General features: G+C 39.6%; 1 protein-coding gene across 1 annotated transcript in view; it reads right to left on the reverse strand.

Annotated features, from left to right (window-relative positions):
• LOC149209054 (importin subunit alpha-9-like) overlaps positions 1–26,345 on the reverse strand; it is a 271,565-nt gene that overhangs the window by 113,805 nt on the left and 131,415 nt on the right. Inside the window, exons 5-6 of the mRNA XM_089396272.1 lie at positions 23,783–23,967; positions 9,742–9,821 (exon numbers count right to left, since the gene is read on the reverse strand). Coding sequence (XP_089252398.1) covers positions 9,742–9,821; positions 23,783–23,967 — 265 coding nt within the window. The remainder of the gene's footprint in view (positions 1–9,741; positions 9,822–23,782; positions 23,968–26,345) is intronic.

Here is a 26,345-nt window from a genome sequence, read left to right on the forward strand (position 1 = left end):
ATCCTCACCATCTCAGAATCTGCAAGTCACACCGACGATGGCAAGCTCATCTCGAACCCGAGACAACCTCGTCAAATACGAAGTCACCCCTTCACCCAGTATCATCTTGGTGGCCTTCAACTTATCCTCCAATACCAATACCCGATTCTCGTTCTTATTCTGGAACAAATTTTGAAGAGCCTCCCACATCTCATGGGCAATGTTCTTCTAGGACAGATGAGGATTAGGGAATCCTTGACCCTGTCTAGGATGATCAACTTTGCCTTCATATCCAGTTCTTCATACACTTCCAACTCCTTAAGGTCTTGTAGACCATGTACATGTCAAAAGTCCGAGAAGCGAAGTACAAAGCAGTGGACAATTTTTTTTAAAGATCATCATCATCATTCAACATCAGTTCATCATTGTAAACCCAATTTCCACAAGTTCATATTGTCAATCATTCTAGTATGACTATTAAGCCATGTAATAACACATAGGTAACCCTATGATTCTTCTCAAAGGGTTTCATCCTATGGATTTTTTTAACCTCTTTGAATTATGTGTGTTTGTAAACACGGATAATCGGTAGAGTTTTTCTCCCAGATGTATCCCAAAGCTAGGGTGGAATTCTTTGACAGCGTCTTAGTCTAGTCATAGTGTTTATTGAGTCTATGTATTTTCATACCAGATCATATGTCTTGTCGCAGAATTGGGTAAAGTCTTTAGGGTCTATGTCAATGTGTATTTCCCCTTCTAAGGGCTGAATGTAATATTTGATGTAAAAGTGTGTTTAGGAATCATTTGTGCATGGTTACTCATATTTAGACACCATGGCTAAATTATTTTATTATAGACACACTTGCAGGGTTGAAAAATATTATTCCCCTCGAGTCATTTAATTAATTTTTCTGGAAAAAAATAAAAAGAAATAGTTAGCCAAAAAATTAATTATTTGTGAGTCAAAAAAATAATTTGAGAGAAATTAAATTCTCTCCAAGTGGAAAACCATCAAAATTTCGTGGGTCAAAAAAAAATTAAATTTTGAAGGTCCTCCACCAAAGAAAAAATGGATTTTTTAAGAGAAATTGGGCCCTTGGACCTTGGTGGTTAACTAGTAAGTTTTTGGAGGATATTATTCCAAAATATTATTTTTTCTATTAATAGAAAAGGGGTTTTAAGAAAATTATAAATTTTCCTCAAAATAAAAAAACAAAAATCCAATCGACGCTGGAAATCAACTTATATCAATTGAAGATCAATGGATGAGATTATTTTGACGAGGATCAAACCAACTAGTTGTTATTTTCCACTTGGATGGGTTTTCTTCTCTCATTTTCTATATAAGGAAGTTATGAAGCTCCTCATTTCATCTTTGGATGATGTAACAATTATTTGAAGTACTAAGCAAGGCTCTGCTAGAATTTTTTTGCACATAATAAAAAGTCTTTGGGATTCAATTCAAGGTGTCTCTCATTTGCTGATTTGTGGTATGTGTTGGATGTTTTATTGATATACTTTGAACTATAATGTTGATTATTATTTCAATTGCCAATAGTAGGAACATCTATTGGTACAAGTATCTTGCCTTAGGTGTTGGGTGAGAGTAAATACTCTAGATATAGCAAAGTCTACTAGGTATCTCCAAGCTTATAGATCTATTGTATGAATCAAACCCCTATTGTTTAGTAATCTATCATTTGAAGCGCATTGAGTTATAGTTTGCTCCAACCCTTGGCCTCCAATTACACAAATTGTGAGGGGATCACACCCTTGTTTGGCTCCCGGTCTTGATCTAATAAAAATCTTATGCAAGAGGGCTTTGCAAAAAATTTAAAAAGTTATTCTCTCACTATTTTCACATGGTATCGGAGCAACTTTGATCAGACAAGAAGCACAGAAGAGGAAGGAATAAATCGTCCAGATTTAGAAGCAGTCTAGCAATTCGATTTCCAGGTCTGCACAGGGCCTTGCCAAGCAGTGTGAATTACTGGACAAGGATTCGATTTCCAGATGCGGGTGGCCAAAAAAGTTTGAATTTATCCACAAGTGATTCCAGCAGACAGTAAGTGAGCAGATCAGTATTTTTCGTAGAGCAGATTCTTGATCTAGGTGTAGTTGTTTTTGCAATAGCAGAATCAGCGCCAAGGTGAAGAGAAATTGCACACAGTCAGGGATTTTGCTCAGAGGGTTTCCAACTTCAACCTTGAAGGAAATCCGAAATTTCCAGAAACAGAGGACAGCAGCAAAGTAGATTTGTGCATTTCCTAGAGGAAATGCGTGTAGCAGAGCAGGCACACTAGCAGGGAAAGGAGGAGATTCTTGTTTTTATCCCAGTTATGAGTTTTGCAAAAAATGGCCTAAGCGGGGATTAGAGATCAGAACAGATTGGATAGTGGGTCCAACTACATAATTTGGAAGGCAAGGATGCGCTTTCTTCTAGATGAGTTTGGTCTGAAGACGTACACAAAATGAGTTATAGTCATACTTACAAATCCACAACAGCTAGACAACTATAATAAATATATGGCCAAGGCAAAGCAGTTGATCCTTGATGGAGTTCAAGATCATAGAGTCTCACACTTAGCAGCAAAGAAGACGGCCAAAGAAATGTGGGATGCTCTCGCAACACAATTCCAAAATCCTTCCGAGAATCAGAAGATGTTACTGAAGGAGACGCTGAGAACCACTAGTATGCAAAAGGGAGAAGGAGTTACCCCCTATCTGACCAAAATTCAGGATATCCAGAATGAGCTTGCTGCAGTAGGAGAGGCACCACAAGAAGTTGAACTTATGCGTATGGCTATCAATGGTTTCACCGAGGAGTGGGCTACTTTCATCCAACGCATCACAGTACGAGATCAGCTACCTGGATGGTATCGATTGTGGGCAGATTTCATGGATGAGGAGATGCGACTTGCTCTAGTCAAGAGTAGTCTCGATGGCAACAACAGAGTATCGATGAGTGTGAAGGAGGAGGAGAACATAGCCTTTGCATCGAAGGGAAAGGCAAAGAAAGGTCCTAGTCAGGGACAAGTCTCACAGGGAGGAGACAAGAAGAAGAAACAACTGCCAAAGGTCAAGTGCTTCATGTGTGGTTGTTAGATTTTGTAACATCGGATATGTTCTAGCCACGAAATTTTGTGGAGAGGCTAGAATACATGAGATATCCAAAACCCAGAAATTGTTTCTAGAAATTCTGCCTATAAATGACTTAATTAGATTATTAGAGAGTTTTTAAATATTTCCTAAGTCTAAACTTAGGAAATATGACTAATTAATCAGAGTTAATTAAGTCAAGGTGTGAATGTTCTAGAAACTCACACGAATCGACTTCAAGTTAATCCTAGTCATCGATTAAGATCTAATCTTGGTAGTTGGAGTCCCAACAGAGGATTATAAGAAGTTGATGGGCACTTGGAGAATACACTTGAGAGGTTCGATTTCATGAGTAGATCGATTTCCAGAGTAGCAACAGTCAGTTGTCGGAGAGAGAGCCAGTGAGATCGAAGCAGTGAGTGAGGGGCAGAGACAGTGATCCGGAGGAAAGATTTTCCAAATCCAAAGAGGCAGCAGCAAGTGAGCCGAATTATCCCAAAGAGGCAACACTGAGGGGCAGCACAGTTGCTTCAGTCAAGCAGTTTGATTTGGAGAGAAGAAAAATCGTTCTCAGTTCTAGAGGCCAAGAAGGAGTCCTAGAGAGCCGGAGAGACGATTTTCTCAGCATCCAGAGGCAGAACGACTTCATCAGAGCCCAATCAGAGGCAAGTCGTCTAGCCAGCTACGCAGAGGTTGATGAAGTGCTCCAGAAGACTGAGTTTTGATAGGGAAAGTCAAGCCAAAGATTGCCTATGGGAGAAGGGTAATTCCCTTCAGTATTTTGCTCAGATTTGCTTGCTTTTTGGATTGCCAGTTGGGCATAAATAGTTGTACTCAGATTTCACTGCTACATAATAAAATAAAACCCTCACTACTACACCAGTTTTCCCAAGTTGTGTTTTTCCAAGGACATTGGTGCAAAAATAATTGTGTTATTTTATGTGTGTGATAGCATTTCTTCCAGCGTTTATTCTTCTGCAATTTTATTTGTGTAGATTGCAGTGTGAGTTATTCAATATTTGTTGTAGGAAACAGTAAATAGATTGTTAAAATTAATTAACAATTAGGAGAATAATTTCCAGTTGCTGCAATACGATTCTGGTTTCAGAATTTTCACATGGTATTGGAGCGCAGATGATCAGCCGAAGAGCTCAGTAATGAAGAAAGAGGGAGTTTTGTTGTTCAGTTTGGGCAGCAGATCGAAATCCCATAGGCAGTGCAATCACTTTGCCAAGAGGCCGAGTTTCTTGAGGAGATTCGACTTTTCTGAGTGAGGGACAGAAAAAATTTGATCTCTCCAGATCGAGGGATTCCTGAGGCGGAGGGAGCAACCCAGTATTTTCAGAGAGGAGATCTATAGCTGGACGCAGTAGTTTTGCAGCAGCTGCTAGAGAAGAGCTAGCGTCGGGTGGAAGAAGAGCACACACTAAGAGAAAATTTTCCTAGTCTCAAGAAGTTTGAATTCCCTTGCAAATCAGTAGTCGTTGTGAGCAAAGTTTCTCACTCCTGAAGGGAGTGCAAATAGCCTTGCAGCGGTTGATCAAAAGGGAAGAGGAAATTTTCGACATTTGTTGAGATGGCCACTACTAGGCTTCGAGATCAAGATAGGTTGGATGGAGCTTCCAACTATGTCATCTGAAGGCAAGGATGTCCTTCCTTCTAGATGAATATGGCCTGAAGACATGTATAGATGTAGTGGTAGTGATTCCCACAGATGCAGATCAGCTTAAGGAATACAGAAAGGAGATGGCGTGTGCGAAGAGGTTGATCCTAGATGCAGTTCGGGATGACATTGTTTCACAAATAGTTGGTAAAGGTACTGCCAGAGAGATGTGGGAGACTCTCTCCACGCTATACCAAGGCACTTTCGAGTAGTGGAAGATGTACTTAGAGGAGAAGTTGAGATGCATCAAGATGCAGAAGAGGGAAAGCATAGACCCCTTCCTCACTAGGATTCAGGAGGTCTGAGATCAATTGTTAGTTGTTGGGGCAGCGCCTCAACCCACAGAGCTAATGCGATTGGCACTCAACAGTGTCTTCGAGGAGTGGCAGGTATTCGTCCAAAGTATTTTGGACAGAGATACCTTGCCAAGTTGGGACAGGATGTGGGGCGATTCGCAGTAGGAGGAGTTGAAACGAGCTCCATCAGTGGCAGCAGTGGATCAAAGCAGGTGAAGGAGGAGGAGAATGTGGCTCTATCATCTAAGGGTCACAATCAGGGACAAGGGGAGTAGAGAAAGGAGAAGGACCTGTCGAAGGTCAAGTGCTTCAGATGTGGTGAGCTTGGTCACTACAATACCCAGTGTCCTCTCAGGAAGAAGGACAAGGAGGAGATGCAGGACCAGCAAGCAGCATCAGCAGAGATCAATAGGCTTTCCTCCAGGCTGGAGGAAGACTTCGCCATGTTTGCTAGAATTCCTCCAGGAGTGAGGTGGGCAGATTTGGTTCTATAGCCCCAGAGCACTACAAATGGGCAGGATCCTTGAGGAGTCCACCTCTTGGATCAATACATTGCTAGTGGGTCCACAGTATTCAGTAGCAGGATAGATTAGTGACAGTAGAAGCAGTCAGAGGCCGAGTGACAGTTGCAGACTAGTAGCAGTCAGATGTTGGGGAGTGCATTGCAAAGTTGGCAGCACTGCCAGTTGGCACAATGCAGAGTTAACAACAGTGTAGATTCTTCAATGACAATGCAGATGTTAGTAGCAGTTAGGACTCGGGAGACAGATGCATCATGTTGATCACAACTGATTCAGTATTTAGGATGCTTCTCAATCGCAGTTGTTGCAATGGCAGCCGCAACAGATGAGAGTGAATTGCAGTGCAGATGCAATGTTGGCAGTAGTTCAACAAGGTCAGCAGCAACACAAATGCAACGTATATCAAATTTGTGCAGTGGTTGGTGGGCAGCAACAGCGAGACATCAGCAGCGTGACAGGGATGATGCAGAGGTAGGGTGCCGACACAGGATGTGCAATAGAGCACTAGAAGTCTAGAACACATTCCTCGCTAAGAGGGAGTGTTAGTTTTTGTAACATCGAATGTGTTCTAGCCACAAAATTTTGTGGAGAGGCTAGAATACATGAGATCTACAAAACCCAAAAATCATTTCTGAAAATTCTGCCTAGAAATGACTTAATTAGATTATTAGTCAGTTTTTAAATATTTCATAAGTCTAAACGTAGGAAATATGAATAATTAATCATAACTAATTAAGTCAAGGTGTGAATGTTCTAGAAACTCCCACAGATCGACTTCATGTTAATCCTAGCCATCGATTAAGAGCTAATCTTTGTCATTGGAGTCCCAACAGAGGATTATAAGAAGTAGATGGGAACTTGGAGAATACACCTGAGAGGTTCGATTTCATGAGCAGATCGATTTACAGAGTAGCGGCAGTCGGTTGCCAGAGACAGAGCCAGTGAGATAGAAGCAGTGAGTGAGGGGCAGATACAGTGATCCGGAGGAAAGATTTTCCAGATCCAGAGAGGCAGCAACAAGTGAGCCGAATTATCCCAGAGAGGCAGCGTAGTTGCTTCAGTTAGGCAATTCAATTTGGAGAAAAGAAAAATCGTTCTTAGTTCCAGAGGCAGGGAAGGAGTCCCAAAGAACCGGAGAGAAGATTTTCTGAGCGTCCAGAGGCAAAACGACTTCATCAGAGCCCAGTCAGAGGCAAGCCATCCAGCCAGCTATGCAAAGCAGCGCAGAGGCTAACGCAGTGCTCCATAAGGCCGAGTTTTGATAGGGAAAGTCGAGACAGAGATTGCATGTGTGAGAAGGGTAATTCCCTTCAGTAATTTGCTCAGATTTTCTTGTTGTTTTGATTGTCAGTTGGGCATCCATAGATGTACTCAGATTTCACCATTACATAATAAAATAAAACCCTCACTGCTGCATCAAGTTTCACAAGATGGGTTTTTCCGAGGACATTGGTCCAAAAATAACTGTGTTACTTTATGTGTGTGAGATAGCACTTCTTCCAGCGTTTATTCTTCCGCAATTTTATTTGTGTACATTGCAGTGTGAGTTATTCAATGTTTGTTATAGGAAACGGTAAATAGATTGTTAAAATTAATTAACAATTAGGAGAATAATTTCCAATTACAGCAATAGGATTTCAGGTTTCAGAATTTTCACAGTGGTGAGTTCAAACACTATAGCACTCAGTGTCCTCAGAGCAAGAAGCACAAGAAGGAGAAGCAAGAGTAGGCAGCAACTCCAGCAGAGATTGACTAGTTGTCCTCCAGGTTGGAGGAAGATTTCACCTTGTATATAGCTATACCTCCAGGAGAGAAGTGGGGAGACATTGAGCTCTAGACTCCAGAGTTGAAAAGAGTTGGGCAAGGTTCATTGAGGTGAGCATTAGACAGGTATTTCCTCTTGGATCATTACCTTTGTTATAGGGGCCCGCAGTATTCAGTAGCATGTTGAATCAATGTCATCTTGATGCAGTTAGTTCTTGAGGGGCAATTGCAGTCAAACGCTGAGGAGCGCAGTGCAATTGCAACGCAGACAAACCCAGTGGCCAGCGCAGACAAACCCAGTGGCCAACGCAGAGGCTAGTAGCAGTCAAAGACTCAAGAGACAGTTGTAGCATATGGACACAGTTGATTCAGTATTCACGATTTCATTTACAATAGTTGTAGCAACAGCAGCATGAGATCAGTTGCAATGCAGTGGCAGAGTTGGCGACAATTCATTTGTAGAGTGCAATGTTAGCAGTAGCACAAATGCAAGGTGGTTCAGCTACAATTGTGGCAAATGAATCAGAGTTGCACAGTAGTTGGTGGGCAGTGGCAGTGGTCACAGTTGTCAGTCACCAGCGACGTGTGTGGAGAATGTTATGGAGACCGAGTGAAAACCTTCCTTGCTAGTAGGGAGTGTTAGCTTTTGTAGCATCATATGGTGTTCTAGCCTCGACTTTTGTCAAAGAGGCTAAGAAACACTAGGCCTCCAAAACCCATAAATCATTTCTAAAAAATCCACCTAGAACTAGCTCAATTAAGTTAATTAGTCAGTAATTAAATTTTTCCTAAGTCTAACTTAGGGAAAATGATTAATTACCAGAAATTGATTGAGAGAGGTGAGATTTCTCTACAAACTCACATGGATCAATTCAGAAATGATCTCAGCCATTGATGAGGACTTAATCATGGTCGTTGGTCAACTAGAGATTATAAGAGGATGTTAATGGGGTTGGAGTGAAAACACATCGAATCACATTTATGAGAGCCAATGAAAGCTAGGGGAGCGAGTTCCATGGGCAGATCGAGCTATCTAGTGCAGGATTCAGTGTTGGAAGAAGGTTTGGGCCAGACAAGGAGGATTGAGGGAGCAGCAGAGCAGTTGTAGTCGGGAGGCCAAATTATTCTGCAAGAAAGCCATCCAGGAAGAGCGAGTAAGCCAAAAACCCAAAAAAAGTGTCAGAAGAGGGTTGTTTCAGTTGTCGGAGGCCGGGAGATCACCCAGAAGGCAGAGCGACTTATTTTCAGTGACAGAGGGAGTCTAGAAACCCCAGTTGGAGAAGTTCCATTGGCTGTATGATTTGCCCAGGCCAAGAGTGCGAGCAGCTAGTCATGCAGTGCGAGCAGGCCAAAATAAAGCCGAATTATTTTGGGAGAGGGAGGAAATGCACCCATATATTTTGGCAACGTATTTTGTTGGAGGATTGCCAATCGGGCATCAAGATTTGTACTCAAATAATTTTGCTGCATAATAATAAAACCCTCATATGTTGCATAGGTTTTCCCGCATTGGGTTTATTTGAGGACATTTGTCCAAAAATAACTGTGCCAAATTTTATTGTGTATGTGCATATTATTTCTCAGTTTCTAATTTACTTTCTGCAGTGTTTTATTGCGAAGAATTAGCAGTATGAATTATTTGTTATTTTGCAAGTAACAAAATAAACTACATAATAATAATATCAGTTTAAAAAATAATTTTCAGTTGCTATTTTTTCAACCGAATTTTCACATGGTATGAGAGCAAATTTGATCAGACAAGAAGCTCAGAAGTGGAAGGAAGAAAACATCCAAATTCAAAGGGAGTCTAGCAGTTTGATTTCCAGGTCTGCACAGGGCCTTGCCAAGCAGTGCAAAACACTGGACACGGGTTCGATTTCCAGAGGCAGGTGGTCGGAAAAGTTCGAATTTGTCCAAAAGTGATTCTAGCATATCAGTATTTTTCATAGAGCAGATTCTTGATCTAGGCGCAGCTGTGTCAGCTCTAGACCCAAGGCTACCAATTGATCTATGTATGATCAGTTACCTCTATATTTGAAACCATCGCTACAAAAGGATGTGACATATACCCATAGATAGGGCATATCACTTTCATATAAATCAACAAATAGACAAATCATTTTAACATCTTGTCTTGCTTCACTTAATTTTCATTTTATTCTCAAAAAGATGTCTTTCTGCCAAGGAGATACATTATTATTTTTATCAATCAATTGTAATTCAAATCCATATTTCATCCATTTTTCTAACATTTACTTGGGAGATAATATTTTAGGATTTTCTCAAGGCTTAGAGGTAACAAAACTATAAGTATAATATATTAGTGAGAGAGGCTAGTAGATCAGAAATGTAATAACAGAATGTGTTTGTATGACATGAACTCATCAAAACCAAATGATATCCTACTATTTTCATTTACCCCTTTTGCATATGTCGGACAATAGCTTCAGGGATGCCATCCATTTTGATCAGCTCGGTCGCAGCCTTAGGCTTTGGCCCCTACACAAACAAGGCATACACATTTACAAAGACACAAAAAGAAACACAGCATTGGTAACATGATCTCGCAAAAGAATCAATTTGCAATGATTGAAAGAATCTCTAATATACAAGCAAGGCACATCCAATGAGTTTCAAAGCAATCAAAGCTAGATATAACTTCTTTCTAACCAAATTTCAACTTATCGATATTGCAGACAAAAGTTATGAGGAACTTGTTCAAAAACAAACAAATTTTATAAAGTAACCATCCAAGAGAAGCTAGCTACTTTCCATACAATGTTCCCTTGCTATCAATCAATTGTTTTATGTACATATTCCACAGATAGTGTATAACATGTTAGCAAGGTTGTTGCATGTAAATAATCCATACAAGAAACAATGTATATACTAGTACAGTCTCATGACAAATAATTATAACGATTTAATACTTAATGTACGTGAAAAATTATATCTTTAAAGTACTTTTCATATCAATAGGGGCTTCATCATGTTGCAAAGATTCACAAGGCTCATATTTGTACAAGACGATGAGGATAGGGTTTAATAAACCTATTGATATGGGAATCAATAAATGACCCACATTAGATAGTATGAACTATAATAAGAAAACATAATAATCACTTGGGAAACTTGTTCATCGACTATGTTGGTTAGCCCTACGTGAAAGTTGCCCATATTTGACATGACTCAATACGCCAATGAAACTTGGTCTATCAAAATCATAAGTGACACTGTAATGTACATAAATACACATTACATGGTCATTATATACATATTAATAATATATCAAATCAACCCCCAAAGGCCATTACACTTCAACCTCTTGACCAATCAACGAGTACTTGTCTTGCAACGAGAGCTCTTGTAGTTCATGGCATTTATCATTATAATACACACACATCAATTTCATTCTCCTCTTATATTTGGATTGGATGCTTTTATAGTTATCAAACAAGTTTGTCCATAATAGTGATATCAAAGCCTATCTGAACTAGACCTTTGGCCACATATTTTCAGAGCTTCTTCGAACTCGGCCCTTCACCACAACACAACATTTGGCCATTTCAATTATTACTTTTCTGTTGTGCCCAAGTTTTTACAAACATTGCCACAATCACTACATTACATAATTTGGGAAAACAAAATAGAAGAAGTAAAAAAATTCCAAACACCATCCAAAACCACTCCATTGCACAATTTGGGGAAAATTTTATACATATATATATAGTCAATTTGGCTTATTTCGGGTGGCTGGGAAGAATGAGTCTTATCCTCCCCACCCACATTCAACTCCCACAAAATTACAAATGACAAGTTGAGCACATATACCATACCATAGTGATATAGGATGCTCCACAACCATCCAAAAGTTGCAACTAAGGGATGATCAACAATGCAAGAACCGGTGAGAAGGCCAACAAGCAGCAAGCACAATTGTTCAACCAAGGAGAAGCGAGACTCCCCAAATACAAAGAGCTACAAGGAACCAGCAGCAGATCCCCATCAATATGAAGAAAATAACAAAGTGGAACCTCATATAATATGAGGTGTGACACATGGTAACCATTATCATAAGAGAACTCCACAAGATGAAGTTATTTCTCCCACTTGAACAACTTGTACTTAGCATATATCAACATGTCTTCAATTGCTTGGTTTACTCAGTCTGTCCATTTGTCTATAATTGAAAATTCATGCTAAAGTTTGGTTGAGTGCTTTCTCTGGAAAGCCTTTACAGAAGTTCAATGCAGAATAGATGTCTGTGTTTGAAACATTATTTTTGGCAATCCATGCAAGCTTACAGCATCTTTCATAGAGAATTTTGCAATGTTAGAAGCTTCATGCGTGGGTGGGTCGGATAGGTATTAAGTGAGTTGCTTTAGTTAACTGACCATCACAACCATGATAAACTCATGATTCTTTATGGTGATGGGAAGACCAATGATGGAAATCATGGCAATCACTTCCCACTTCCAACTAGCAGTTGTATTGATCCTGAAGGATGTCGATGCCATATTTACTTTCTAACATGCAAGATAATTTGACACATATAAGCAATTGATCCTTGTTCATCCCAAGCCAAACAAGCAGTTTTCTTAAGCCACAACTGTTTTGTAGTCAGGAAAAATTTCCTCTCAACAGAAATAAATTGATGAGATTTAATTGAGTGAACATGTTTTATATTTGTATTTTTTTATTTCGCACTTTATCCTTCTCTTTTTATCCTTATTTGTATGTTATTGGAGGCTTGGTCAACTTTGGTAACTCTCCCCACATTTTTGTACACTATATATATATATATATATATATAGAAATGAGTGTACAGCATGTGTGCAATACCAAAAATCTCTTCTCATACTTTTTGTTGTGTATTTTTCTTGTCTGTGAGTATATTTTCTGACATTTCTGTTATTGCTCGCATCAGGAAGTCATTTTAGCAATCCATCATCACAATTTCTAAACTTTTCAACTAGTATAGAGCAAAACTAGTATTTAGTGAACTGAATTGCACTTGTCTCTGTGAGTACAACTAAAGTAGCATTTATGTTTTCAAATAGTTCAACCTTCATTGTTCTAGAATTTTCAAGATATAGCCCTAGTATAGAACAAAACTAATATTTAGTAAACTGAATTGCACTTGTCTCTGTGAGTACAACTAAAGTTGCATTTATGTTTTCAAAATAGTTCAACCTCCATTCTTGTAGAATTTTCAAGATACAGCCTTTAATTTTAGAATTCATCCATTGAGAACACTTTATTATTAACTTGGTCTATAATAAACATTTATGTATGATCAACAATATGAGCTATGACAATTCAACATTTTAAAACCTATTATAACATTTGAGCTTGAATGACTATGGTATTCTACTTACGACACTGAACCTATTACTAATTCACTCAGAAAAAATTACACATTCCGACCTCACCTGTAGACTAATTAAATTTGAACATTGCATTTTGGAACATGTCTCTTCTTAGTGATATGCCAAAAGTTGTTCCAGGCTTTTACCAACCAAGTAATACAGATAAAATGTTGCACTTTTAACACCAGCTCTGATTTATTTCTCTCACAATTATTTTATCACCCAAATAATTTATGCTCAAATTAATTCTGAAACTGTGAAAAAATAAATACACTGGTGTTCTCAACTTCAGAAATAAAATATGCAGCGGAAAATTAAATAGGAAATCACCACAAGAGAGCAGAAATTCTGCCCAATAAATTTCCCTTCACTTTCTATTAAATCTGGAAATTTTAAAGGCCTATTCACAGAAAATACAGCAATATTAGAACCTGAAATTCGGCCCTAATACTTTGACCCAAGGAAGCATTCAGCCCCTCAAAGATGGCTGCTTTCGAAGATGAATTGGCCCTGACAGATCTCAGCCTGTACCTGCAAAAATTTGGCGCTCCTAGCTGTAAGTGTACGCACTGGAATTCTCGGCCTGCTCAAGGAAATTCGATCTCCGAGTCTTGGCCCACCAGCGGGAAATTTCAGCCCTCTCTCACTGTCTTGGTCTGCTCAGATTTTTCACCCTCTCTCCCCTTCCAATTCTTGGCTCCCTTCAAGATTCTCGGCACTCACACAACTTCTTCCAAAAATCTGCTGAACACTGTTCCTCCTTCTCCTCAATTACTAGAGCCTCACTCATGAGAAAATTGCTTCCTCAAAATAATGTATCTCCAACCTCTTCCTTAGGTTCTCCTTACAATTTCACTTGAGCCAAACCCCTAATCTCCAAAGTGATAAGGGCTAGGATTAAATTCTAACCCACTTAGTTCTAGCGGTGGAGATTATATCTAAGTCACTTAAATAGTTAAATTATGTTAAATTTGGCAACTAGGGCCAAACTCCACCTTGGACAGCTCATATGATGAAGTTGATATTTCTATTCGATTCCTCTTTCCGAGAGGTGTAGGATTGATCTAAAGATCATCTCATTTTGACATGTACAAATGGAATTATGAAATTACTTCTTTTATGGACAAATTGCCAAGGTTGGCCAGCAATCTAATGTAGGCTCAGAAGCCCAAAAGTCATGTCTCTTCACCCTCAACATTGCATATAAATAGGAGCATCTACCTTATTTGGACACTCATTATCACTCACATATCTCTCTCTCTCTCCTCATCTGATTGGGTCGTATGGATTTCTGGGCAGCTTCTCTCCTCCACATGTGCGAGGGGCTGACTGTACTTTTCTGTTTTCTGCGTTGACCAAGTTGCAGCAAGTTTGACCAGCGTTGACCAGGCAGCAGTTGATCTTGTTTGACAGCATTTTTCTTGGGAGAAATTCTGTTTGGGCAAGCTGCATTTCTTGGCACAAATTTCGAGGTTTACTGGGCTGTTTGACCAGCGTTGACCGCAGGGAAATTGACCGCAGGTTTGACTCCGTGTTAACCGAGTTTGACTGACTTCTTCTAGACCGTTTTGGGCTAATTCGGACTGTTCTTGGAGGCCAAATTGACTGGATTTGACCGATCTGATTTGGAGTAATTCCGCTAAGTTGACCAACGTTGACTTTCTGGTTAGGTCATCCTGTTGACTATAGTTTAACTGGACAGATTTGACTATGTTTGGACAAGTGAATTTTGTATATTGTACTCTCTCTCTCTGCTGAACTTTTGAAGAATAATAAGAAGACTTAATCAAAGGGTTTCTCCACATTGGGGTTTTTCCCTAGGATCTGCCAAATATTGTGTCCTCTTGTCTTGGCTTGTCTTCTGCTTTTTATTTATGTTCTATCTGCATTTACTGTCATGTTAATGTGATTGCTAATCTAAAAATTGACATTGGGCTAATAAGAAAAATTGAAGTAAATTGCTCTTAAGCATAGAACATACCATTGTTATCTAAAACTAACATGGTAAGTTGAGGTGAAGGCAAAGCCCAAGCAAGAGTGGAAAGAGCAATCACTAAAAATTTTTGGACAAGGACAAGATTCAATCTGATTATCATGCATGGAAGATGTCTCTTGACTTGACTTTGGAAGAGAAGGATGTTATGGACTATGTGCAGGGAAAGATTATTGAACCTCCTTCAAATGCAGTGTCTGCTGCTAAGACAAAGTACAAGAAAAGTGAAGTCAAAGCTAAGAAGATTATCAGGGATTCTAGTAACAAGCATTTGGTTGCTTACATCTCCGATTTGAACTCATCTAAGGAGATGTATGACAGGTTGGTTGGCATGTTCAAGGTTAACAATGCAAACCAAGTCCTCTTTCTCAAAAACAAGTTGAAGGACTTAAAGAAGGGAAGAGGTGAAGATATCCAATCCTACTTGATGAGGATTACTGAGATCAAAAATGATATTCTTTCAATTGGAGAAGTTATTGCTAATAGGGAGCTCACTCTCATTGCCCTTGGACGTCTCCCTCGTGAATGGCATATGTTCAACACTATTATCCTCAACAATGACAGGATTCCAGGTTTTGATAAATTGTTGACTGGATGCACTCAAGAAGAAACAAGGATGATGGAGAGAGACATACCTTCAAATAGGAATGAACCTACTGCATTCTCCACTCGTGCTAAAAGGAAGAACAATGCAGGTTCAAAGAAGCAATGTCAAAGAAGACCGCGATTCAAAGATGGAAGGAAGGGAAGATGCTTCATTTGTAACAGGTTTGGCCACTATGCTAGGGAGTGTCCTAATAGAAGGGATACACCTCAGGATGATGACAACAATTTCAGGGGCAACAACAATCAAAGGAATGGCAAATTCAACAACAAAGGAAAAATGAATGTTCCCTGTTGATTTTTGGTAGCATCGGATGTTCTCTAGCCTTGAAAATTGTTGGAGAGGCTAAGGCACATAAGATCTCCAAGACCCAAAAATAGTTTGGGGAAATTCCACCCGGTTGGAGAGATATTAAAATAATTAATATTTTTAATGGGGTTCCTAAATCTAAACATAGGAAAATTAAAATATTAATGGGTATTAATATAAAACTAAGTGAGAATGTTCTAAATGACATGGATCAAGCCAAATCTAATCTTAGCCGTTGATTAGAGACTTAATCTCGGCCGTTGATTAGAGATTTAATCTTGGCCATTGAAGACTCAACAGGAAAAGTATAAGAGGAGGCTTGAGGGTCAGTTGGAGACACACCAAGATTGATCAGTAAGTTCGATTTTCTGAAGCGGGGTTTTGCTGAGAGAATCGAGCTAGTGATCTGTTGCAGCGAGGGGCAGTTCGGCACGAGGCCGAGAATACATAGCAGAGAGGCAGAGATAGTACCAGAGAGACAGCGCAGAGCCTGGAGAGGCTGATGCAGAGGCAGTTGAGTGCTACGCAGAGGCAGCTGGGAGCTACGCAGAGGCTAAAGAGGCCAGCGTGGTTGACGCAGAGGGTCTGAGAGCTGACGTAGAGGCTTCAGTAGCTGCACAGAGGCTAGTAGAGCTAACGCAAGGCCAAGAGGCAACACTGAAAGAATTTTCGTGGGGCAAACTGAGTGCTGGTGAGCTGGAAAGGGTGACGTTGTCCCTGCAGAGTAACGTAGAGCAGTGGAAGCTGCCATATTTGTTGTGGGATTGTTCATCTGGTGATTGATCAATCGGAATATCTGTCTCTGAGGAGAGGTACTACTGCCGAGGGCATTGTCTGTTGGGTGAGCCATTTCTAACACCCTAGATGTATTCAGAAACTGCATAATAATAAAACCCTCATATCTGTTGCACCGGTTTTCCCGCATTGGGTTTTTTCGGGGACGATTGTCCGGTGTGTGTGTCTTAGTTATTTCAGTCGTTAATCTGTATATGATTTAAGGCCGCATTTGTGTTTATTTTCAGTGTTTATATTTATAAATAACTTGTTAAGGAAAAGAACAAGTAGGAGAAAATAAACCAGATAATGCAGTGGGGATTTCTAACGTGTCAGACTTAGAAATTTCAACACTCCCGCTACTCAATATGGAAATGGTCGACCTCCTAAAATATCAAGAACTCCAGGTATGATGTGTTGAAGTTTCTAAGTTTACTTAGTTAGAAACCCTCCATGCACTTTATCTGATTTATTCCTACCTGCTTGTTATTTTACTTAACAAGTTATTTACAATGTAAATACTGAAAATAAACACTAGTGCATGCTCAACATATTATAGATCAGCAACTAAAAGAAACAGAAACAAACACACCATATGACACCATTATTTTTGGACTAATGTCCCCGAAAGAACCCAATGTGGGAAAACCAGTGCAGCTATCTGAGCGTTCTCTTATTAAGCAATATCAGAATACAATCTAGGTGACAAAACAGGCCTACCCAACAGAGAATTTCCTTGGCAGTAATACCTCAGTTTCTGACAAATCTCCTAGCTGAAACCCCGAATAATCCTTCCGGCACCTACTCAACACAAATCTGCCCCAGAAACCCCAGCGTCAGCCTCTCTGAGGCCCTGCGTAGTTCCCGGCTGCCTCTGCGTGGCCCTGCGTGAACCTTGGCTGGCTCTGCGTCACTCTCCCCAGCTATTGCGCTACTCTCCCGGCACTATCTCTACCTCTCTGTCTCTTTGTACTCAAATGCTCCTCAGCTGCATCCCCCGACCACTAATTCTATTTCTCTTAGCAAATCCCACTCTAGAGAATAGAATGACTGATCACTCTAGTGTACTCTCCAAGTGACCCTCAAGCCTCCTCTTATACTTTTCCTGTTGACATATCAACGGCCGAGATTAAGTCCCTAATCAACTGCTAAGATTAGATCTAGCTTGATCCATGTCTTTTGGACCATTCTAACACAGTTTAATATTAATATTTTATTTTCCCTAAGTTTAGACTTAGGGACTCCATTAAAAATATTAATTATTTTAATATCTCTTGAACTGTTTAGAATCTATCCAAACCCTTTCTGGGTATTGGAGATCTCATATGCCCCAACCTCTCCACCAAATTTCGTGGCTAGAGCACATCGATGCTACCCCAAATCAACATGATGAATCTAATGTTGTAGATAACAAACAAAAAGAATTTTATCTTATATCTGCCCTCTCTACTGCCTCTCCTCAGGATACCTTGGGAAATTGGTTGATTAAGAGTGGTGCCTCAAGGGACTTCACTGGGTATAAGGAAGCTCTTTCAAATCTGATAGAAAAAGATACAAATTTGGAAATCATTCTTGGGGGCAATGTCACCTATGCCGTGAAGGGAGTTGGGAACGTTACTCTTCAATTGAATCAAGGTAACACCATTCATCTACAAGAAGTACTATATGTACCTGATCTAAACAAGAACCTGGTATCTATCTCGACGATGGAAGACAAAGAATTCAAGGTGGCATTCATCGATGGAAAGGTACGTGTTTGGAAAAGAAATTTCAAAGAAGCATGTACTCTTGGATTCAGGGTTAATAGCCTATATCAAGTTGGAGGAAGTCCATTGGGAGCTATGTATTGCGACACATCTCTTCAATCCGAATTATGGCACCAGAGGTTTTCTCATCTACATTATAAGGCTCTACCCGATGTGAGGAAGATGGTGACAGTATGCCCGAATTTAAAGAAGAACATGAAGGTGTTTGTTAGGAATGTGCAGAAGGAAAACATACAAGGGGAACATTCCCCTCAAGTGATAGCAAGACTACTGACATTTTGCAATTGGTTCATTCTAATCTATCTGGTATGTTGCCTGTGACATCATTGGGAGGATATTTATATTATGTTATCTTTGTGGATGACTTCTCTCGCAAAACTTGGATTTATTTCTTGAAAAAGTAGGACTAAGTGTTCACATGGTTTCGTTCTTTCAAAGCCTTGGTCGAAAATCAAACAAGGAAGAAGATCAAAATATTGAGGACCAATAATGGAACCGAATATGAATCAAATGAGTTCAATGACTATTGTAGAGAAGTTGGCATTAAGAGGGAGACTACTACCGCATATACTCCCGAGCAAAATGAAGTTGATGAAAGTAAGAATCGTTCCATTATAGAAGCCACTCATGCCATGCTTCATGATCAAAGCCTTCTGAAGTTCCTATGGGCAAAAGTTGCCAACACTGTCGTGTAAGTTCAAAATAGATGCTCTCATCAAGCATTCGACTACAAAACTCGCGAAGAAGTTTTCACTGCTAAAAGACTTGATGTTTCTCACTTTAGAATTTTTGGTAGCCCTGTGTATTTTCATGTGCCGAAAGAAAAGAGAAGCAAATTGGATGCATCTGGGAAGAAAGGAACATTTGTGGGCTACAGTGAAACTTCTAAGGCATATAGAATCTATGTGCCTGGTCAAAGAGAAGTGGAGATAAGTCATGATATCACCTTTGATGAATATGTTACCCTTGGGAAGATTAGTAACCTTCATATTCCAAGGAAGGACAAAGAAGCGGATACAGGAATGCAAGGAGAACCGCAGGATGAGCCAATGCCCGATGTTGAAGGACCAATGGATCCCATTGATCCGCCTCCTCATGAGCCCTCCTCCTCAAAAAGGAGACCCTCATGTCTTAGGGAAACTCTCGAAGATGCCGAGAATCATATTGCTCCAAGGGGAACTTTTCATGAAAGTAAGTAGCCAAATAGGTACCAAGAGTACTTAGTTGCCATGAACGCCATTGTTCAATTTAAGTCTTGCACATTCGAAGTTATAAGGCACCAAGTTTGGAAAGATGCTATGAACAAAGAGTATGAGTCAACTATGAAGAATGATGTCTGGGATGTGGTTCCTAGACCGAAGGACAAATCCATTGTCACCTCGAAATGGCTCTACAAGATCAAGCATGGAGCTGATGGAAGTGCTGAAAAGTTCAAGGCCAGATTTGTTGCTCAAGGCTTCCCTCAAAAGGAAGGTGTGGACTACGATGAGATATTTGCACCAGTTGCTCGATATACCACCATCTATTCGATTATAGCCCTTGTTGCCTCGCAAAGATGGAATATATACCAGATGGATGTCAAAACCGCCTTCTTGCATGGTTCAATTAAGGAGGAAGTCTATGTAGAACAACCTGGGGGGTTCGAAGTTCAAGATCGTCAAACACATGTATGCAAGCTGAAGAAAGCCCTCTATGGGTTGAACCAAGCTCCCCGGGCTTGGTATGAGAGGATTGACAGTTATTTGATGAAGCTTGGATTTACAAGAAGTGAAGTTGATATGAACCTTTACTTTAAGGTTGAGAATGGCAGACCTCTCCTCTTGGTACTTTATGTGGACGATCTCTTTCTAACAGGTGCAGACCCTTTTATTCATCAATGTAAGAGGGAGTTGGCTTTCGAGTTCGAGATGACGGACCTAAGACTGATGCATTATTTCCTAGGATTTGAAGTCTAGCAAAAGTCAGGTGAGATAGATTTTCTTTTCTCAAGAAAAATACATTGTGAAGTTACTTGAAAGATTTGGGATGGTGGATTGTAAGTCCGTGACTACTCCAATGGAACTTAACTTCAAGAAGTTATGCGGAAGTGTTGTTGCGCCCGATTTGGGAAATCCTTCTGAGTATCATCAACTCGTGGGGGGCTGATGTTCTTGATGAACCCCGTCTGGACATATGCTTTGCAGTGAATACATTGAGTCAGTTTATGGTCGAGCCTCATCACATACATTGGATTGTTGCCAAGAATCTTTTGAAATATCTTCGGGGCACAATCACCTATGGGCTGAGATATAATGTCGGGAATGTAAGGCTCCATGGTTATTCTAATGTTGACTGGGTTGGCAAGTGTGGTGGATTGTAAGAGCACATTGGGATGTTGCTTCTCTCTAGGTTCTGCTTTGATATCCTGGAAGAGCAAGAAGCAGAAATCGATTGCTTTGAGCACCATCGAGGCCGAATATATTGCTGCTAGTATGGCCTCCTGTGAAGTTGTTTGGTCGAGGAAGCTCTTTAGTGAGTTGTTTGGACATGTGCTAGATACCACCGTGATCTTCTGCGACAACCAAACTGGGATTCGTCTTTCTGAGAATCCCATGTTTCATGACCGCTCCAAGCATATTGATATCAAGTACCACTTTATCGAAGATATGGTACAATGGGGAGCAATAAGGCTCCATCAAATTGGGACTGATGATCAAGTCGCAAATATTCTTACAAAGCCCCTGGGGAAGGTCAAAGTCTTAAACTTTTGTGAATGACTTGAAGTCGTGGAGAGACCCTCTTATGAGGGTCCCGTTTGAGTTGGATGTTGAGCTTTGGAAGCTCCAGGGGGCTTGGGGTACTTCTTGGAGCAATGAGCGACCATAGGGTGAGTGGTTCACCTTCCCCTAGTGGTGCGTTGTGTATAGGGTGAGTGGTTCACCTTCGCCCATGATAGGTCAATTGCAGTCCGGTCAACATTGGGCAAACTTTCTGTAACTTGGTCAACGCAGAAAACAGAAAAGTACAGCCAGCCCTTCGCACATGTGGAGGAGAGAAGCTGCCCATAAATCCGTACGACCCAATTAGATGAGGAGAGAGAGAGATATGAGTGATAATGCGTGTCCAAATGAGGTAGATGCTCCTTCTCCTATGGCATATAAGCAAGATGAGTGGTTCACCATCTACTATCGATACATCCTACCCATGTAGTCTGGGACTCATGGGAAGTACCTCTCATCTGGCCAATGAGTAGGGAAATGAGGATATGGACCATAGTACTACCAATGGATACATCATGTACTACCGTACTGCCTATGCTAGGATGTTTGATATTGATCTAGGATCAATGAAGACCAACTTCGAGTCAGTGGAGAGAGAAATGACAAACTCTCAATCATTTCTTCTTCATTATTTCTTCATGGTTGAGCAGAGCAGAGTATAACAGGGATGTCAGAGATGGTACAGATTGACAGATGATTTGGCAGGTGGAGTTCTCCCAAGTTGAGAGGGAGTGTTAAATTTGGAAACTAGAGCCAAACTCCACCTTAGACAGCTCATATCATGAAGCTGATATTTCTATTCGATTCCTCTTTCCGAGAGGTGTAGGATTGATCTAAAGATCATCTCATTATGACATGTATAAATGGAACTATGAATTTATTTCTTTTATGGACAAATTGTCAAGGTCGGCCAGCAATCTAATGTAGGCTCAGAAGCCCAAAAGTCATTTCTCTTCACCCTCAACGTTGCATATAAATAGGAGCATCTACCTCATTTGGACACGCATTATCACTCACATATCTCTCTCTCTCCTCATCTAATTGGGTCGTATGGATTTATGGGCAGCTTCTCTCCTCCACATGTGCGAAGGGCTGACTGTACTTTTCTGTTTTCTGCGTTGACCAAGTTGCAGAAAGTTTGACCAATGTTGACCGGGCCGCAATTGACCTTGTTTGACTGCATTTTTCTTGGGAGAAATTCTGTTTGGGCAGGCCGCATTTTTTGGCACAGAATTCGAGGTTTTCTAGGCTGTTTGACCAGCATTGACCGCAGGTTTGACTCTGCATTGACTGAGTTTGCCTGACCTTTTTTGGACTGTTTTGGGCTAATTCGGACTGTTCTTGGAGGCCGAATTGACTGGGTTTGACCGAGCTGATTTGGAAGAGTAATTCTGCTAAGTTGACCAGCGTTGACTTTCTAGTTAGGGCATCTTTTTGACTGCAGTTTGACTGGACAGATTTGACTATGTTTGGGCAAGTGAATTTTGTCTATTGTACTCTCTCTCTGTGCTGAACTTTTGAAGAATAATAAGAAGACTTGATCAAAGGGTTTCCCCACATTGGGGTTTTTCCTTGGCATCCACCAAATATTGTGTCCTCTTGTCTTGGCTTGTCTTCTGCGTTTTTATTTACGTTCTATCTGCATTTACTGTCATGTTAATATGATTGCTAATCTGGAAATTGATATCGGGCTAATAAGAAGAATTAAAGTAAATCGCTCTTAAGCATAGCACATACCATTGTTATCTAAAACTAACAGATTATTTATCCATAGAAACTTTAGCCCAACAGCCAACATTAATCAATAAATTAATTAATTTGTTTTTTCTAAGTTAAAACTTAGGAAAGAAATCATAATACTTTCTCCTCTCGAGCAAGCACCTAAAGAGGACTCTCCTGCATGCTAGACACTTAGGCTTTGCAGAAGACCTTCCCATGCTACAAACATCAACATAAAAGACTAAACTACAATTGCTGCAAGTTTCAAACACGAGGCAAATTTTTCTCTGATGGTTTGCACCTTTTTCCTCTTCTCTGCCATCTACATTATAATTTTCTAATTTCTGTGTGAAAATAATAATCATGAGATGAGCATAGGTTTTTCTTTTGCTGCTTATTTATTCAACCAAGGAAAATATGTTTTGTTTTTACATACATGTTTTCTACAATAAGAATGTCAATAATGCAGGAAAAACCTATGATATGTTCAATGGCAATGACAGAATTGGAAATGCCTCTTGTTGGCTAGCTGTAATGAAACTGTATTTTTGCTTTGCTGAAAGGATAACATGGAATTCATGCTCTCATATTAGGCCATAAGTCCTTAGAGAACCAAAACAACCCCACAGAATTACAAGATGAGTTTTTGAATGCCAAGGATTCCTCATATGAAACAAAAATTGCATTCAACTAAATACAAGGTATTGAAGGGTGAGGTGCATCAAGAAAGGAGATCAATGGCTTCGATGATATTATGCAATATATGTTGAGATGTGTATGTCCAAATAATAATTAGCCATTATATCATTCCCAAAAAAGTGGACAAACAGAAATTGTGTCTGTACACAAATATAATAGGTGAAGTCGCAAAACTAAATGAATCAATGATGGCAGAAGTACAACTGCATAAATAACATCATGATGAAAAGCTCCTTACCAGAAGATTTATCAAAAGATACCACGGAAGCTTGGAGAGCATGCACAAAAGATATAACGTAAGCAAAACAACTGATAATGAACTAACTTGGAAATAAAAGTACCCATGTTATGGAATGAGCAACTTTCCATGCAATTTACTTGAAAAACAGGTTATTCTGGAAAATTCCATATGAAATGTACCCAAAAACAGATCTATCCATCCACACCGAGGCTAGAGCAGAGTAAAACCTTAATGAGATTAGACAAAGCCCAAGCTGCAGTTCTTGCTGTTGAAGCCTTGTTAGATAACATTAGCCGTGCAAGAGGCAGCAATGCTCCTTGTGCTAATAAAATGTCTCTAAACTCCTCTCCTTCTCCAGCAACATTTCCCAAAGCCCATGCACACTGTTCAGCCACAGGTACTGAACTCTTTTCTGTTCCAATGAATGTGAAACTCATTAATAATCATTAATCACGGGAATGCAAGCACTAACATTTAAAAGCTAGTTTTTGTGAATAATCTTTAGGGACAGATCCCACATAGGAAACACCATCAAGATACTCTCCGTTGCAGTCAGAATCCAGATACTCAGAAAATATAAAAGCCAAATCTTAGGACAAGGAATAAATGTATATGCTGTTTGCAAGAGAAAAGCAAAGCATGAAGTTACCAGGGTTCGCTGGAACAGGGACTGGGACGTTACTTTTGGGAATCAGGGCGTGAGATTAAGTTCAGGTGCATCACATATAAACTCTTTTATATGTGAAAATTATTTAATATTTTATAAAACAGAATTGATATTTATGTGAGACGGAAAACTTAAAACATAAAATAAAATGAAAAAAAGTCCAATGGCATTAGCTAATCCCTGAACCAGCCAACAATGAAAATTTATAAATACCAACTAGCCTCAGTCAAGACCTCTAAGCCATATGCATCATCTTCATCTTCTATAACCTCGGTCAAGAGGTTCTCCAGATAATAATTGCTCTCAAGCACTGGCTCATCTATAGGTATTCTAATTTGGAATCACAGGTAAAAGCCCATGTGGTTCAATCTCCTTGTCCAGACCCATGGCATCATTTGTGTGTTCATCCCATATCCTGGAAGGGCCCACCTTGTATCCTAGATCTTGCTTGATCTGGAACTGACTCTTGAACAGGCTCTAACTGTTGGAAAATGTAACTAGTTTTGGTCTTCATAATTTGTACCATTATGTATTTTATGTAAAAAGAAAAAGAAAAAAAAAGGAAATTATTATTATTCTTCTAAACAAGCATGTTCTTCATGCTTATAGGTTTATGATTCAAAGAGTCAAAGTCCTATTTGGACCTATTGTAAAAGAAAAACAAAAAGAATTTTTACTATGTATTTTTGGGTCAAAAACCCTCTAGATGCCAAGTCGGCCTACTTGTCAAGTCAACCTTGCTCCAAAGGACATGTCCATTCGCACCCCTCTAGACAAGTATAAATAGAAAGAAGTTGGAGCTCATTTGGACATATACAATTTCGCTGGATTTGATATGAAATTTCGCAGAAGCAAGGAGAGCCAAAGTTTGAGGAAAAGAAGGGTTTTCTCTTGAAGTGAAGTATATGGAAGTTCTGCCTTATTACAGCTCTTGTTGAAGATCTATTGCTAGTCTCTTGATGGTGGATTTGTTGTGCAGAAAGGAAGGTTTGACTTGGCATCTAGAGGGCTGTTTATGGGTCTTGGATATCTCATTTTGATCTGATTCTATAAGAAGAGAATTTTCTAGGTTTTCCCCTTGGAGGGGTTTTGCCCTTGCTTGGAGCCTATATCTTATGTTCTCTGTTTCTTGTGATCTTCATATTTACGTTTTGATAATTGTTTGATGAATAAAAACATAATTAAATGAATAAAGAGCCAACAGATTTTCATTTCACAAGAAGTTACCAAAGAAAGGAAAATCTAATCTAATCATAAAGCCTCCCGATTTTCCAACACTAACAAAGTTGTTCCTGTCCTCCAAATGAATGTGTGAGTGAATCATACTATTCGAGAAACTCAAACTCCTTATTGTGTAATTCTAGGCTACAACTTACTCTCTTTATTCAGGGTGAACAATGCATTTTCATCTGCTCTTGGATCTTTTCCTAGAATGCGTGGATAAACTTTCACTAAGTCTTTTGTCTTTGTGTGTCCCAAGTGGTTTCTCTTCATTGAACAAAAAGAAGAATAAATGCTCCTATTCTTCAAATAAGACTAGGAATTAGTGTAACAAACAAAGTTCGGTTCGCTCTGATACCAATGTAACGAACAAAATTCATACTTCACAATAATCTTCAGAACACTTGGAATACAAAGACATCCATTGACGATAGAAATATATATAATGAATAGTGTTTAAAATAATTGATGAAATATGATATTGATTACAAATGAGGCCCGCTTACATACCTAGGCAGGTGCCCCTTCATGAATGGACATGTCCTTAGGGACATGCCCCTTTAGTAACTAATTGTTAGTTAATTAATCATTATATATGATTATCATTATTTATATTATTTTTATATATATAATATTCATAACATTGTCTTCCTCTTCAAAAAAGCATTGCCCTCAAAGCTTATTGTTGACAAGGCATGTCATATGTTTCTTTGTCTTGTAATCTTCAGGAGTTCTTCAAGTTGTCATCTTTGATGAATGATGATAAATAAAATTTTCGAACTGAGAAGGGATCTGACCGTCTTAAATCAATCTTCTATGGAATCTTGTAGTTAGTGGTTATTTCAAATGACTTTTTATCACAAGGCAGAATTGTGGTGACACCGGCATTTTTCGGGACATAA

This window comes from Pinus tabuliformis, chromosome 1_2 (genome assembly GCF_031772625.1).
Source record: "Pinus tabuliformis cultivar Carrire ecotype Pingquan chromosome 1_2, CPIR1, whole genome shotgun sequence".
NCBI classification, from domain to species: domain Eukaryota; kingdom Viridiplantae; phylum Streptophyta; class Pinopsida; order Pinales; family Pinaceae; genus Pinus; species Pinus tabuliformis.